The sequence below is a fragment of the Ambystoma mexicanum genome, chromosome 9 (genome assembly GCF_040938575.1).
Source record: "Ambystoma mexicanum isolate Mex_15411 chromosome 9, UKY_AmexF1_1, whole genome shotgun sequence".
NCBI lineage: Eukaryota > Metazoa > Chordata > Amphibia > Caudata > Ambystomatidae > Ambystoma > Ambystoma mexicanum.
The window spans coordinates 921,482,403-921,498,745 of NC_090931.1; the positions used below are offsets into that span (position 1 = coordinate 921,482,403).

The following is a 16,343-nucleotide window of genomic DNA, read 5'->3' on the forward strand; positions in this document are numbered from 1 at the left end:
TCGGCCTCTTCCGAATATGTTAATGCATGCCACTGCATGTCCTTTGTGATGCTGTTGTCTCATCTCTATAGATGCTCAGGAGAATTGAAATGTAGAGATGTGCAGCATCTCGACACCGTCTCTCTATACCAAAGCAATAAGTGACATCACAGCCCAGCCATTAGGATGAAACTCCACACTCTTTAGGTGGAGTGGTCTTCAGTGCTTCCTGCGAGGCACAGTGCATATTTATTTATTTTTTGGAGTATATGCAGCGCTGCATCCTCCCAAGTGGCCGTCCCACAGCTCTAGGTGGGGTCACACACAGGGGAGGGTAAGCACCTGCTAAAGTTACAGAGAGTCATGGTTAGCATGGTATCACAGTTAAACAGCTGTGATAGCCTGGCTCTGCCAGCCCTGTACGCCAGTAAGATAGCACAGCAGGTTAAGCACTCACCTCGAGTATCTGTGTATGAACTGAAGCCACAAGTTACAAAATATGGCAGGCTGACTTCATCCTTCGGGAGGCAGTCAGGAAAATTGGGTAAAGACAGAAATTATAACAATACTAAGAAGTGAGGCATGATCCACTATAGGGAAAACAGATATTATTGTTATTATTATTTTTTATTACTAAGCACTGACTGTACTTAGTAAATAGCAATGAAACCTTGAAGTGTGGGAGGAGCCGACAACTGCCCTGGTGTCACACTGTTCCTAAGCACCCGCCTATTGGGGTATGATGCCGTCCACATAACATGGGATCATGGGCAAGGGTTTCAAGACATGGCGGATCATCAACCCGAGAGGACTCCTAAGGGAAGGCCCGGTTAAACAAAAGTGCAGTCTCAGTGTCAGGGGAGGTAGGTCAGCGATATCCCGGGGCACTGAGCGAGCAAGAGGGCCACTTAGCAAATTGTTTCTGCAGCATAGAGTTGAGCAAGAAGGGAATGACTGAGTGCCCAGAAGAAGGCTCTAAACAAAGAAACAGTACCATCATTAAGCCTTCAATGTTCCTAGGGTTGCTAACTGACCTGTAACCTGAGTCTCCTTGTCTGAAAATAACAAACCAGAGGTGGGTACCCCTCACTGCAAGTTATCGGGTCATCACACTGAAGTGATTTTACCTGTATTTGACCGCAGATAGGACTTTGCCTATTCTAAAGTGTTCTTCTAGCGTGAGGGCGTGAATAGGACTGCGGCGTCGGCATCTGTCTTATTAACTGCAGTTTGAGTTCTAACTTAAGATGGCAAAAGCAAGGTATGTTGGGTAATGCTGCATGCTTTCCATTTGGGAACGTGTGTTGTCCATAGAAGCTGAGGTAGACCATGAAATGCTTACAATGTGTTTATGGGGAGATCCTGTTAAAATAAATATGACGAAGTGCTGATACTAAAGGCCTTCTAAACACTACATCTTTATCTTTTTCCTTCATTAAGTTTTTTTTTCTGTTACCTTTTTTGTCACTCAGATCGAATTATTCCTCCATCTTTCACAAGAAAACTAAAGGAAACAAATGGGTTGCTGGGCTCCTCCGTTGTTATGGAGTGCAAAGTGTCGGGATCGCCACCCATTTCTGTTGCCTGGTTTCATGATGGGCGTGAAATCGTCAGTGGAGACAAACACCAGCCTACCTTAACAGACAACACATGTTCTTTGAATATAAACTCTCTGACCGCGTCAGACTGTGGGAATTATTCATGTGAAGCGACCAATGTAGCCGGATCTGATGAATGCAGTGCCACTTTGGCAGTAAAAGGTTAGTTATGTTGTACATTTATACTGCCCGACTGTCATCTGAATTGGGGTTGAAAGCAATCATGTACACGGAATTCAGTATCACCCGCCTAATCTAATTCCACATGAGTAGTCCAAGTTACCACACACACACAAACAGAAAATATCACAGGTGGTGTTAAAGACCAGAAAATGGTGAGCATTCTAAGAATAGAAATGCCAAACTAAAAACCACACACGCGCAGGCTCAGTCTGCTCTTTGGAACATGCTCCCACCAAACACCTGAACCCAAACATCTTGATATGTGACCAACCCCTTTAATAAGATGTATCACCTATTGTGTCACCCCCCATCCCCCGTGCGTCATGCTCATACATCGCCAATCACTGCTCAGCTGCTCTATCTGTTAACTGCAACCTTTGGCTAGCCAGACATTTTGGACTACAACTCCCATCACCCTAGCCAGCATGGTGAAGGACCATTGTAGTCAAGGGTGATGGATTGCCCACCTCTGCTCCACATAAAGGCATGTCAGTTTGTCTCAGAGCTCAGCCTCATCTCTTCTCTTTCTCCCTCCTCTATACTCCTCTCTTAAAAAGGACAAAAGTTAATTATGAGGAGCTGAGATTTGCTCCTCCTCCTTCAGCTCCATCTTCCTGTGCAGCGTACAGGACTATAATGCCCTCCAGGTCTAGATCAGACGATAGAAAAGAACATGTGTATCCTGCTATGAAATGGCATACTGACAACAGCTCCTGTCTTTGTTACACATCATATCTAGAACCTCCCACTATAGTGAAGAAACCAGAGCCTCTCGAAGTCTTACCTGGCGATAATGCGACGTTTACAAGTGTAATAAGAGGAACCCCACCATTCAAGGTCCACTGGTTTAAAGGAAGCAGTGAACTGGTATCTGGAAGCAACTGTAGCATCTCCTTGAAAGATTCACACGCAGTCCTGGAGCTCTACAGCATCGATCCATCCCAAAGTGGAGACTATTCTTGCCAAGTTACCAACGATGCCGGCAAAGATTCTTGCACAACCCATCTTTTCGTAAAAGGTTTGTCATCTTCTCTATCATTCTTCTGGCTTTTTTTAAAATCTCAAGCTTTATGTAAAGGTTTGCAAATTAAATGAATTTCAAATCTTGCTCTCCTCTTTGTTTAGAACCAGCATCCTTTGTGAAGAAGCTCAGCGATTACAATGTAGAGGCAGGGAAGCCCATCGTTTTGGAATGCACATATACTGGCACGGCCCCAATTTCAGTTACATGGCAAAAGAATGGCCGCGAGATAACTCAGTCAGACAGATGCAGCTTGATCACCACAGAAAAGTCTTGCATGCTAGAAATCTTCAGTAGCGCAAAAGACGACGATGGGCAATACGTGTGCAAGGTTGAGAATGAGGTTGGCCAAGATTCCTGTCAAGCCTACTTATCGATTATAGGTGCGTTGGGTTTTTGCATTATATTTCAGCCCTCATTCTTATTAGAACAGTGCAGCTTTATTTAAGTGTGATGCTGACTTGTGATCTTTTCTTCATTAGAACCCCCTTCTTTTGTAACACACTTGGAACCGCTGGAAGTCACAGTTGGTGATTCTACCTCTTTGCAATGCCAAGTGGAAGGGACACCAGAAATTGCAATATCCTGGTACAAAGGGGATACAAAGCTAAGACCAACAGCTACATACAAAATGCATTTTAAGAATAATGTGGCCACATTGGTTTTCAACCAAGTGCATTTATCTGACAGTGGAGAATACATCTGCAAAGCGGAAAACAGTGTTGGAGTCGCCTCATCATCAAGTCAAATTAATGTTCAAGGTAATGTATTTAATGTTCCTTTTTAAAGGGTCCACACTTGGGAATGCTATACTATTATTCATACTAAGTTCCCTGGCTTGAAATTGTTCCTCTTTTGAGTGACTCTTATGAACATTAACTCCTTTTCACATACATAACAAGATTTACAATCACAGTTCCCTGTTGAAAAGTTCCGCTTTGCTGTGATCCGTTTTTATTCTAATCACTTCCCAGTAATCGCAGTTACTAAGGTGTGTTTCCTGCAAACCCTTTTGCAGTGCAGTGCAGCAGTATGAAAGCTTTCAACAAGCTTCACTGTTTCATGTTTCTGTTTTTACAGCACGCCAACTTCCGCCTTCATTTGTAAGAAAAGTGAAGGACATTCAGGAAACGGTTGGATTGTCAATTGCATTTGAATGTCAAATAAGTGGGTCAGAACCTATTGATGTTTCTTGGAGTAAAGATGGGGTTCTTATAAGAGACTCGCTTAATGTGCAGACGTCATACGTAGATAATGTAGCAACTCTACAGATTGGGCAAACTCAGAAGAGTTCTGCCGGCCAATACACTTGTACAGCTACCAATTTTCTTGGAACTGCTTCTTCAAGTGCCAAGCTCTTACTCACAGGTTTGTTGGCTCTTGACTTCTTTAATCTTGGTTTCACTAACCTTTCTAGTTCTCTAGAAGAACATGTTTGTACAAATACTGACAGAAGGACTGGTTCTGTGAAGATCCAATGTGTGCCTGACTCTTTTCTCTTTCCATTTTTAGAAGGTAGAAAGCCTCCTTTCTTCGATGTCAAACTTTCACCTGTAGACGTTCCTGTCGGGGACGCAGCTGATTTTGAATGTCATTTCACCGGAACCCACCCAATCAAAGTTGCTTGGACAAAGGATAACAAGGAAATCAGAACTGGTGGAAACTATCAAATCAGCCAATTGGAAAATACATCACACCTGAAAGTGTTGAAAGCAGACAAAGCAGACTCTGGACTGTACACATGTACTGCCACAAATGAAGTTGGAAAGGATTCTAGCACAGCGCAACTAAAGGTCCAAGGTATATATCGATAAAAGTGCACATTTCTATTATTTTGGACTGAATGTTATTAATGTTGGAATACTACTAATTTAATTAAATGTTTATATTCAGGAGAACAATGATATTAAATTGGAGGTTCTAGTTAATTACCTATTATTAACAGTAAGCCACAGCACAGACTTAATTTACTTAAAAATGTATGCTTGGGCAGGAAAGGCATTTTCCTGTTACTGTAGGATACTTACAGCAGTAGAAGGTGGACAATGCCATGTATCATTCTATGGGCATGTTAAAGGTCAAGACACATTTCTTGTATATTGATTTCAATTCTAAAATAATCAACAGATCACATTTGTATATCCTTTCATCTCCAAAACCGCAAAATTTGAACTGATTCAAAAATCATCAGTATAGTTGGCCATGATTAATTTCCTAGTTTCCAACATAATTCAAGAAAACCTAAATATGTTCGCATACACCCTGTCACTTCAGGTAGAGCATAACAAGAGACTCCTGGTGAAAGAAGGTGAATTTTGAAATAAACTATAGCCCACAAATCAAACAGGTCAATCAGAAAAGTGAAATTAGGCCTCTTTCATGTATGAATGCCTTTTTTTCTACAACCCCACAAGGATTTGGGAAATTGGAATTCATCTGCCTCTGCTCATGCCTATTTTGTACAAGCCATGTTTCTGTGATTGGGGTGATTACAACTTTGCCAGTGCAGAATTAACGCGCCAATATTACTGGCATATTTCCACACGGCAAAGTACAGGTTTGCTGGTGGGGTGTAGGAATAACCTCCAGCTAATAGCTGGAGCTAATTCCGACAGCCTACTGGCAAAAAAATAGCCGGTATTACTGGCACTGGTATTACCAGTGCTGGAAATACCAGCGAATATCCAACGAGTACTATGGGAATCCATGGAATGGGGATTTCCAGCACTCATGATCCTACTGTAATTCTTTCGGACTGAGTGCCAGTAACAGTATTACTATTTGTCAGTATCCAGGCGGATTTGCCACCAGAATACAGGCAAAGTTGGAATGGGCCCCTATGTACGTTTATAAAGCAGTTTAAAAAGCACAAGACACTCAATGGTTCTACCATGTGCTTTTACAGTATGTGCTTCTGGACTTTGTTTAGATGTTAGTGTCTTGATGGCCCAAGCAATTATATTATAAACCTATTAGCCCCAAAATGATGTCTTAGGGCTTCTTTACAAGCTTGCTGGGGATAGTAGTGTGAATAATGCCAAACAGAATTACAGTTACCACCGGTGGTAACAGTGCTCTCTCCACCGAATTATGAGATTCTGTTATTCTCCATTTCAAAGTCCAATTGGTCCTCTTTGGGGTATGGAGGAATTGCATCTGCTATGATGGCATCATCACTGCTATCTTTTGGAAGTAATAGCACCATGCACATGCAGGTAGTTTGACCCCCTCGTGGGATTACAACTCGTAATCAAGCAGACCAAAAAACAGTGGTGATACTAGTAACGCTTGTTCTATCAGTTACCTCCATTCCTCTATTGCTGCCAATAGACTTCTTTCTACTCTCTCATGTTCTCCTAGTGGGAACGCACACATCCCCCAAAACGTAGAACATGGTAATATTGTAGGTGGACAATATGAGTCATGTTCTCTAGGTACTATAAACCTTGCAAGTCTAGCTTTCATTGTGAAATAGACATCACATAAAAGAATATGATGTTATCTGTCAAAATGTTAAATCATTCCTGCTGATTTTCATCTAAATCATACCAAAAACTAAATATTATGGAGAAAGGTGAAAGGGCAGTTTTTTGAAACAGCTCAACACATAAAACATTTAATGTAATTGTGAACATATGGAGGCATGTGACCAGATTCTCATAAATGAGCACAAATCAAAGGAGCGCAGAGAATGCGCTCATTGCTTATTTTCAAAGGTGACCAGAGTATTTCCGGAGGAGCTCGACAATAGAGCAAAGATGCACTGTCCAGCCCCTTTGCAAACATTAATGTTGGAAGCACTATCACAACACGAATTTATGACAAGATCCCCGCAACCACGTGGTTGCTGAGAGCGCATTTCACCAAGATCGGCTGTTAAAGGGCCCGTCTCTGAAATGCCCACGAAAATAAAAAAGCATTTCCATACTTGTTTGGGAGTATTTCCATGGTACATTCATTGAAATATTGGTAAACTTGGTTACGGTTGCCACCACTGGATCTGGCAGAATTACACCTGGCGCATGAATGACTGCATGACAGAAATAATGCCAATTTCTGGAGTCCAAAGAACTTCATTGGACTGCTGGTGATAATTCCTTCCACTGTAACTCCTCCACCTTTTGTCATTAAAAAGCATTATTTGTCTCCTACAACTTACTGGAAGTAAATCCTCCACTCCAAGGTCAAACATGTCATTTTGTAGTGCGGTCAAACTGGCAATAAGTCCGCTAATATCAAAAAAGTGGCAACAGAATTATTGCCATTTTTTTTACTGTACCACTAAACTTCGAAGGAGGACCAATGTCCTGTCATAATATATTCACTATGCTAAAAGAAAAGAAAATGACTGTTTGTGTGGTTCAAGGTACCGGGATTTTCCCACTACAGAGGGACTTTTGATTGTGAGGATTATTGACATTGATCTCTTTCTTACAGAACGAAAGGTACCACCGACATTCACTAAAAAGCTGTCTGAAACCATTGAAGAAACCGAAGGAAGTGCATTTAAACTTGAGGGGCGTGTGGCTGGGTCTCAGCCGTTGGCTGTTGCTTGGTTCAAAAACAACGTTGAGGTTCAGTCGACTGCTAACAATGAAATTTCATTCAAAAACAACATTGTGCTTATGCACATTAAGCAAGCAAGCCAGTCAGATGCCGGCCTATATACTTGCAAAATATCCAACGAAGCAGGAAGCGTACTTTGCACCACTTCAGTACTCATTAAAGGTATGTGCAAATATTGTTTTTCCTACAACTCTCCTTCCTCTTACTGCCACTGAAAGAATTCACCTTTAGGATAATATTTAATCTCAATTTGCCTTTAATTGCCAGTTACCTTTCATGAGGATATATTTTGGCATCTATGGATTGTTGTGGTCCAAACAAAGTATTTATTACACTGGTTAAATAGGGACACTTGGGTTGGACACAGGGTATTGGCTCTAAAGTTGGTTCCGGTCTAGAGCCCATCACCTCCCTTTCAATGGTTTGTACAAGTGGAGGAAGCATCTTTTTTGTCCATCGGTTATTACTACCATTCTTTCCTTTTAAATTTAAAATTCGTTTTGTGTGAACATGTCATTACCATGGTCAAGAATTCTGATGCAATCAAGTTAGTGTAAAACACTCCAGGAGACACCAGAAATAAGATGTTTCTTCCAAATTAATTGACAACAGTGTGGAAAGGGCGAGTGACAAAGTAAAGAGATACGTCCATACTCACTCATTCATTAGCATGTTTCCATCACCCTCTAAATGTCAGTATTACCCCCAAATCAGTCGTTTATGAAGTACATTGAAAAGATCATTTTTATTTTTTTAACCATATGAGTCAATCATTATCAAATCAACTCAAATCATGCATTACATATATCTGTATTATGAAAAGTTGGGAAAATAATTCACACTTTCTCATGACACCATGTTAAGGCCCAAATGTGCTTCCTATTTCTTTAGTAAGGAACATTGGCATGGCATTTTGATTTACTCATGCAATCATTTCTTTCCATTCCAGAACCCAAAAAGCCTCCAGTTTTTGATCAGCCTCTCGCTCCAGCGACTCTAACAGAAGGAGAGACCTTGCTGCTTAGCTGCCATGTCCAGGGATCGCAACCAATCAAAATCCAGTGGCTCAAAGCTGGCAAAGAAATAAAATCCTCAGATAAATGCAAGCTTGGCTTCACTAAAGGCATGGCCAGCATGGAGCTGAAAGCTGTGGCCAAAACTGATTCGGGAGATTACTTGTGCAAAGCGACCAACGTTGCAGGAAGTGATACTTCCAAAGCAAATGTTACCATCAAAGGTAGAGCGTCCAATCCCTGACCATTTTGTACAAGCTTATGTTATCTATTGACTTTCCGAGAAAGGAAACTTTGTTATAAAAAATGATTTCCTCTTGACAACATGGATTTGGATATTCTCAGGCACCACAATCATTCAACAAATTATATCTCTATATAGAGTAATTATATCCCATTAGGTATCTGTTTTACAATGTGATCCACATTGTATATTCAGCTACACTAACATAAATCAATAAAGGTATTGCTTCTATCCTTTCAGAACTCAAAGGTACCCCATAAACTACCAGACAGAATCCAACTATATTTTCAATTTTTCTAATACTGCATTTGCCCTGGAGCTTTACCTCATACTAACAATAAGGTTAACCCATTATGATCGGCAACTGATGCTTTTATGTGAACGAGTCAATAGTGACTCTCAATATAGTTTCCAATGTCCCTTTTGTATTCCAAGATGAATTGCTTCAAGTGCCTCACTTGCTTCCTCTGTAGATGCCCCAGCACCAATCGCCCAAAGGCGATGAAAATTAGCCTCAGTTTGCCAAAAGGACACACCCAGGCCGTCTTTGAGATACGTCAATGACATTGGCTCAATCAGGTTGCCGAGGACGTGATCCGCATTGTAAAATGTCTGGATTATAAAACTAGAACATCAATTAAAACACAGCACATAAAACTGAAATCCTAAGGTTTATGAGTAGTATATGTTCACAATCAAGGAAATATTGCAGGTACAGTAAAATAGAAAAGTTAACTCACGTGTGAAATATAAAACAGATGTAAAAGTTGCACAGCGTAAAAGAAGCAAGTAATAACCTTTTAACGAGTCAAATGTAGGAATTAGGACGCGTATACGTTGGATGTCTTCGAGGAGTGCACACACAGAATGAGGTCATCTATGTCCCCGGTATAGTTTTGCCCTGTGGCACTAATAATAATATCCCATTATTAATTCAAAGCCTCGGCACCTCTCCCTACATTGCCCGCTGCCTGATCAGTCATTTGTCTCAGAGTAAGTTGATGAATGTCCATTATCTTCTAATGTATTGCCTGTTAGCTCGCGTTTTCACCTTGTGGCCATATCAGTTATTTCTAGTGTATCCCTTTACATTATTCATTACACTTTCCAGATAAACCAGCTGTTGTTCCAGTGGTAAAGAAAGCACCCATCGATGGAAAACTCTTCTTTAAATCGGAGCCTGCCAGCATCAAAGTAACAGAAAGTAAGTCCCTGTGCAATAATTGGATCCAAATAATGGTTCATATTAGTATAAACCATTTCTTTATGAGAGAATCATATAAACTAAGTTCCTGCTTTTTCCACGTTTTCAGAGAGTACAGCCACATTTATGGCAAAGGTTGGTGGTGATCCAATCCCAAACGTGAAATGGGTCAAGGGAAAATGGAGGCAACTTAACCAAGGAGGCCGAATTATTGTCCAGCAGAAAGGAGAAGAAGCAAAACTGGAAATTAAAGATGTAACAAAAACGGACTCTGGCCAGTACAGATGTATTGCTGTAAATAAGCACGGTGAGATCGAATGCAGCACAAATCTGCAAGTGGAGGAAAGACGGCAGGAAACCATTGAAGGAGACCTTAGAGCCAAACTGAAGAAGTAAGTGTTACAATTAATAAAGCCTATGGTGTAGATCTGGGGTGCATAACTGGTTTCACTGGAGGACTGGATGTATTGCACAAGTACCATATAGTGGGCCGAACTATCTATGGGAATTGGGAATGATCGAGTGATGGGGCATTGCATGAATTCTGAGTGAAAAAACCATGGGTTTTAACGTGTATGTTTTATTTAATACTTTTTTTACTGTAGCGCATGATACACTGGGCCTCATTACGAGGCTGGCGCCCGCAGAATGAACGGTGCCGGTAAGGTACTGGCATCGTTCATTCCGGTCCGCCACATTACGAGTTTGCTCATGGGTGGCAGAATGCACGTCAGGGCCAGACCAGACGTGCATACCGCCACCCGCGAGCAGACCAGGATGCTAACAACGGACCTGTGATTAACTGGTCCGTTGTTAGCATCCTCCCCATTCCCATTGAGCCCTCTGGGGGCTCGAATAGGAATGGGGATGTACCAGGTCTGGGTCCCAAGAATGGGACTTAACCGGCCCGCAAAAGTCAGAATGGCCTGGTAATTCCCTTTTTTCGGGACCCGGACACGAGTTTGGAGGCAGCCATGCTGCTAAGAACGGCATGGCTACCTCGGGACCCGGACACGAGTTTGGAGGCAGCCATGCTGCTAAGAACGGCATAGCTACCTCCAAACTCGTAATGAGGCCCACTGTCTTTTAATGGCATTACCAGTTTGATTTACTTGTATTATGGGACTGGAATCATACTTTTAAATCGAAGTAAAACTGCACCTATCCAGATACAAAGACACAAACAGGGGCACAGAAGCTTCACACACCTGACATGACAGACTTAGTGACTTTAGTTCAGGCAACACTGCACCTTTAAAACCATGTGAGTTGGAGGGCCATAAATAATGGCCCAGAGGGGCGCATTCAGCCCACGGCCCGCATGTTGTGCACCCCTGCGTAGATGTACATAATACCATGTGTAACATAATGTACAGTTAATTAATGACCAGTAACATTAAGACCGTATTGCTTGGGACATCACAACTGCCCAATTAAGCCATCAGGGAACACTTAGTCATAGGAAGCAAAGGTCATGAGAGGCAGTTGCCACCACTGCTCCACTGGTCTCCCATGCCTCACTCTGAAGGAAATGGGCATGAGTGCACCACTCTGCAGACAACTGTACCTTCCAAAATCAAGACTGCCCTTCCGATCCCTGCTATATTATCCTTACTTTAGGCACCTGTTAACTAATATAAAAGGATATTACCCTTTGCCAATTTGGTGTTATCTTAAAACATTTATCATGTTCACGTGCATTTTAAGGATGAGTCACCCCGTTCCATTTTTCTGGGCCTGTGTAAAAATAAAACCTATCTTAAATCATATTGTTTTGTACATAGAGAGCTCCTCAATGTCGTATATTCTGCTTATATGCGTGTCCATTATACAACTGTTAAGTACTCTAAATGATTTGCTTAATATAGGACTTTGACCTCAATATGAGTTTGTCAGTGCTGGTAAAAAGGAGGGTATAGAAGCAATTCTGTTACCACCACTTTTCTGCACTGCTGAGCTCCGCGTTTGAAGGTGAATGGCGGGTTTACCTCCAAGTATAAACTGGAGGTAAGTCCACCCATGTTACCTTCATAAATTGTTGGCTTTTCCAAAGCCGAATTTCTACTCAGGGCCAATCGCATAAAATCCCTTTGGAATCCTTCAACTCCCTCGTATCTGACACCTCCATGCCAAACGGGTTGCCGCCCAAGGTCCCTCCACATTGCAGATCCCAGCGAAACAGATCTCCCTTGTTCCCACCTTGAGGACTTGCCACCTGTTCTGTCTGTAATAATTCTTCTTCCACATTTTTTGTCTGCCCGAGACCTGGACTGCTTGACATAGCACTATTATTTCTGACGCTTTCCTCTACAAACCTTCCTCATAACCCTCATGATTCTAGTGGAGTTGATGGTACCATTCTTTCTGTTCCCCTGCTTCTTCCCCCCAAACAAATGGGTGCAGTGTGGGCAGGCATTGTGGTTGGGAAAAGGAGGGGGTCAGCCCATATGTTCTAAGCAGTAAAATACCCACAGTTGGACACTAACAGGATATTGCAAATCACTTGAAAGTTACACCTCATACACGCACTCGACATGTGCTTTGTTCCGCTATATGCGTCACTATATGGCCTCACAAATGTCCCATGGGGGGAAATGTTTTATGTGTATAATACATGTTAAATAATGTATATAAAATAGTGATCCATTAGCTACAAATAGCTGTTAACATACTTTTTAAAATCCAAAACAAGAACATAGCTTGGATTGTACAATGATAAACTGTGGCTATTCAGTCTTCCTGCCAAAACAATGCAGTATTATACTATAGTTCTACGTATTTGAAACATTGTGTAGAAGGTGGCATTCTGCCAGGCATTAGAGAACAAAACCTGCATCTAATCAGTATACACATTTATAAGCATGATGGGCACAAAGATGAAAAATGGAGCAGATAAACATGGATACCAGCGTATAGAGGCATCTTCTCCAGCATGAGGTTCTGGGTGTAATGGTGATAATGGATTTGTGCAAGGAGAATGTTACTGTTGTGACTAGCACCATCCATTGGCACAGCCAGTTCCAATGGTTTTGGGGATATGGTCAAAGGGATGTAGCCACTCTTTCTGCAGTTGAAGTGCTGCTTTTACAGATATTTGTTTTCTGGTTGCCTCCCTTAAAGCAATGACTTCTATTTCTCAGAATTCAGATGTAAGTACTACTTATTAGCTCACTATGGGCCTCATTGAGAGTCTGGCAGTAACCCTGAGGGTCCTACTGGCGGGTTGCAGCCGGACTCATAATATTTTACCAGCGCCTGAATTTCCGGTGCCACCAGGAGATTACAAGCGCTGGTAAAATGTAAGTACCCATTCCCATATAGGACTCTATGGGAGTGGGGACTCGGAATGCCAGCATCATTGTTAACGGTGCCAGCGTTTCTGTGCACGCTCTGCCTATCGTGGTCGCTGCGCCTTGCACCATCAGACCTGTCGGGCACATCGGTCACGGCAGGCAGACATGTAGTTTGCCGGTCCGGAAACAAGGGTGCCGGTGATCTTACCAGCACCCTTGTTTTCAGACCGGCAAACTCCTAATGAGGCCCTATGTCTCTCTCTCTCTCCCTCCCTCTCTCCCTCTCTCTCTCTCTCTCTCACTCTCTGCATCTCTCATACTTTTCTTTCCCAAACAAATAGTTTTGCCTTTCCTTCTTCCAAGCTCTGTTTTTGCACTGTTACAGTTGAGTATGCCCACCAATCAGGGGCGTTAGATTGACATGTTGGCAAAGCATCTGATATGACATACTATTTAACCCCAAAGGAAAGGGTCTGTCCACCTAATTAGCCTCTTCTGACAACAATTCAGTAGGGTAGCAAATGCAACGTCATTTTGTAAACACTGCACAAAAGTGAAAATAAAGGGACATTAAAAAAATAATAGCAAATGGTAAATGCTTCACATAAATACCTGTTATGAAATACCTAGTAGACACCCACAGCAGTGCAAATTAATACAGGTTGCCTAATATATAGGAGAGTGTTGTGCTTGATCACATGGCTCATGTTGTCTGTGCAGTGCTAAGCTTCAAGCAGCATCAAAATATTGCAATACTATGCATTAGAAATATTTGGTTTTTGTTAGCATGGCATTTGTTGGCTTCATAATGATTGGGAACTCTATTCATTCATATTGACTCACTCCCTTGATCACATTTCTCTTCATCAAGCATCGCAAACAAAATGAAAATACAGACAATAGAAAGCTTTGGGGGTTGACAAGTAGTGAACATACATGAAACTGTGAATTTGCTAAATTAATTTACTGAACATGTTCCTTGATTTCAACAGGACCCCAACTCGGAAGAAGGAAGAAGAAGAACAACAGATTGATATCATGGAACTTCTAAAAAATGTTGATCCTAAGGAATATGAGAAGTATGCTCGCATGTATGGAATTACAGATTTCCGTGGTCTGCTGCAAGCCTTCGAGCTGCTTAAAGCAAGCAGAGAAGAAGAAAGTCGTAGAATGGTAATCACTTCAATAAGAAATGCTTTAGCTTGATTTCAATCCATGTGGCACACAGCTTGTTGTAAAAGGGCGGATTGAGCTTTGAATCATCTTTATCTAATCATTTTGTGTTCCAAACAGGAAATCGAAGTCGTAGAGAGATCTCAAGCTGAGGAGCAAGAATTTGATGAATTGGTCCAATTCATTCAGCAAAGGCTCACCCAGGCCGATGTAAGATAGTTTCCATGTATTGGGAAAAGTATTTTATCATCAATATAACAACTAAAATTAGACTAATGGAACGTTATCTTTTTCAGCCCATCACTCTTGTCAAAGACATTGAAAACCAGACAGTGCTTACTAAGAATGACGCTATCTTTGAATGCCAAATTAAGATCAACTATCCAGAAATCAAACTATCCTGGTACAAAGGAACAGAAAAATTGGAATCCAGTGACAAATATCAAATTAGCATTGAGGAAGACCGGCACATCCTTAAAATCAAGAACTGCCAGCCTCAGGATCAAGGAAACTTTAGAGTTGTCTGTGGTCCTCACATCTCTAGTGCTAAACTAAATGTGATTGGTGAGTAAACTTGTTGGGATTGTGAGAAACTGAGATTTGAATTCCATAGGATAATTATCTAAAAACATGGAAATAGCTGTTAAATTAGTTTATAATTTCTATATTTCAATGCTAAAACAAATCTTTAACCAATCCTACCAGAAAAATAAGTAAATAGAAAAAAAATGGGAAAAATTAAATAGGGCAATATTTTAAGAAACAGCAGGCCTATGTATTAAAGTAATAGTTACATTAGAAAATAGCAAGATTATAACAGCTAGCCAATAAAATAAACAATGATTTTGAGGCATACGGTGGACTGTCGTGGCAAATTGAGCAATTGGATTGATTTTGGTTTAGCGTTAACTTTGTTAGTGACTGATTTCTTCACTTTATTTACTGCATTTTTGATGTACTCATAGAACCCATGGTTGAAAGGCACCTGGAAGATAATGTTTTCAGGGAAGGCCAAAGCTGCACTCTGACCTGCCAGTTCTCTGTGCCAAACGTCCAATCCCAGTGGTACAGGAATGGGAAGGTGATCGAGCCACGTGGCCGATACAGCACGGAAGTGGATGAGAAAATACAGAAGCTGATTATCCAGGATGTCACAACAAAAGATGCTGGGCAATATACCTGCAAGTTTGAAGGTCTAGAAACTACTGCTGACTTAGAGATTGCAGGTATGTATGCATATTTGTCTCAAAATCCTAATAACACACTTACACAAATATGCACTTTAAAGTATTCGTCCATAGTACATTTATCAACATCCCAAATATTCACACATCAAAAATCTGAGTCTTAATATTTTGGTTGCTTTGTTCTCAGTTTGTTTTCCCAAATAATACTGTATTCATGTGTGCAGTAACAAAGCTGCACGATTAAGGGTGTATTATATGACGTTAGTAGCATAAGATAATAGATAGGTTAAAGTTTCTGTGTCAAGGGCAAGCTACTATGCACAGCATGCTTTCCTCTGCACATTATTACATTTTTGAGACAATTTGAAAGTGTTCATCCTATGCATTCATAATAGAGACTTTTTGTCTGAGAATTTCAAAGAAAAATAAGAGAAAAACATTTCTGAAAGTGGTCCTTCCTAAGCAGATATGCACATGCCACTATAAATGTTGTACTCCACTTGAAGACTTGCTCTAGAATAAGTTAAACATCTTAATGAATGAAAATGTGACTTGTTTGTAAATTACTTTTTTAAAATAAATTCTTTACATTTTCTATTCAAGATATCCTAAGAAAGATGTGTTAGTCACATATGCCCCTATTGCATTTAAACTGCATAAAAACTGTGATCTTGTAGCTAACATTTCATATCGGAATTATATGTAGGCACACACTGTGCTAGAGGACCAGACTGGGTTATGCTTTAGGTATAAGCAATGGTGGTTTAGGTATAAGCAATGGCATTGGAAATAGCCTTCCATTCACATTGCTTTGCATGTAAAATTATCTTAGAAATAGCCATTGTAGAAATCCCAAATGCACCATTGCATTTCGTCTTCCAG

General features: G+C 41.0%; 1 protein-coding gene across 1 annotated transcript in view; it reads left to right on the top strand.

Annotated features, from left to right (window-relative positions):
• The window catches only part of TTN (titin), a 364,996-nt gene that overhangs the window by 130,313 nt on the left and 218,340 nt on the right, over window positions 1-16,343 (top strand). The window contains exons 88-101 of the mRNA XM_069616101.1: window positions 1,452-1,739; window positions 2,500-2,778; window positions 2,886-3,164; window positions 3,264-3,542; window positions 3,862-4,149; window positions 4,294-4,581; window positions 7,219-7,509; window positions 8,297-8,584; window positions 9,716-9,808; window positions 9,918-10,200; window positions 14,094-14,274; window positions 14,395-14,484; window positions 14,571-14,838; window positions 15,240-15,500. Coding sequence (XP_069472202.1) covers window positions 1,452-1,739; window positions 2,500-2,778; window positions 2,886-3,164; window positions 3,264-3,542; window positions 3,862-4,149; window positions 4,294-4,581; window positions 7,219-7,509; window positions 8,297-8,584; window positions 9,716-9,808; window positions 9,918-10,200; window positions 14,094-14,274; window positions 14,395-14,484; window positions 14,571-14,838; window positions 15,240-15,500 — 3,456 coding nt within the window. The remainder of the gene's footprint in view (window positions 1-1,451; window positions 1,740-2,499; window positions 2,779-2,885; window positions 3,165-3,263; window positions 3,543-3,861; window positions 4,150-4,293; window positions 4,582-7,218; window positions 7,510-8,296; window positions 8,585-9,715; window positions 9,809-9,917; window positions 10,201-14,093; window positions 14,275-14,394; window positions 14,485-14,570; window positions 14,839-15,239; window positions 15,501-16,343) is intronic.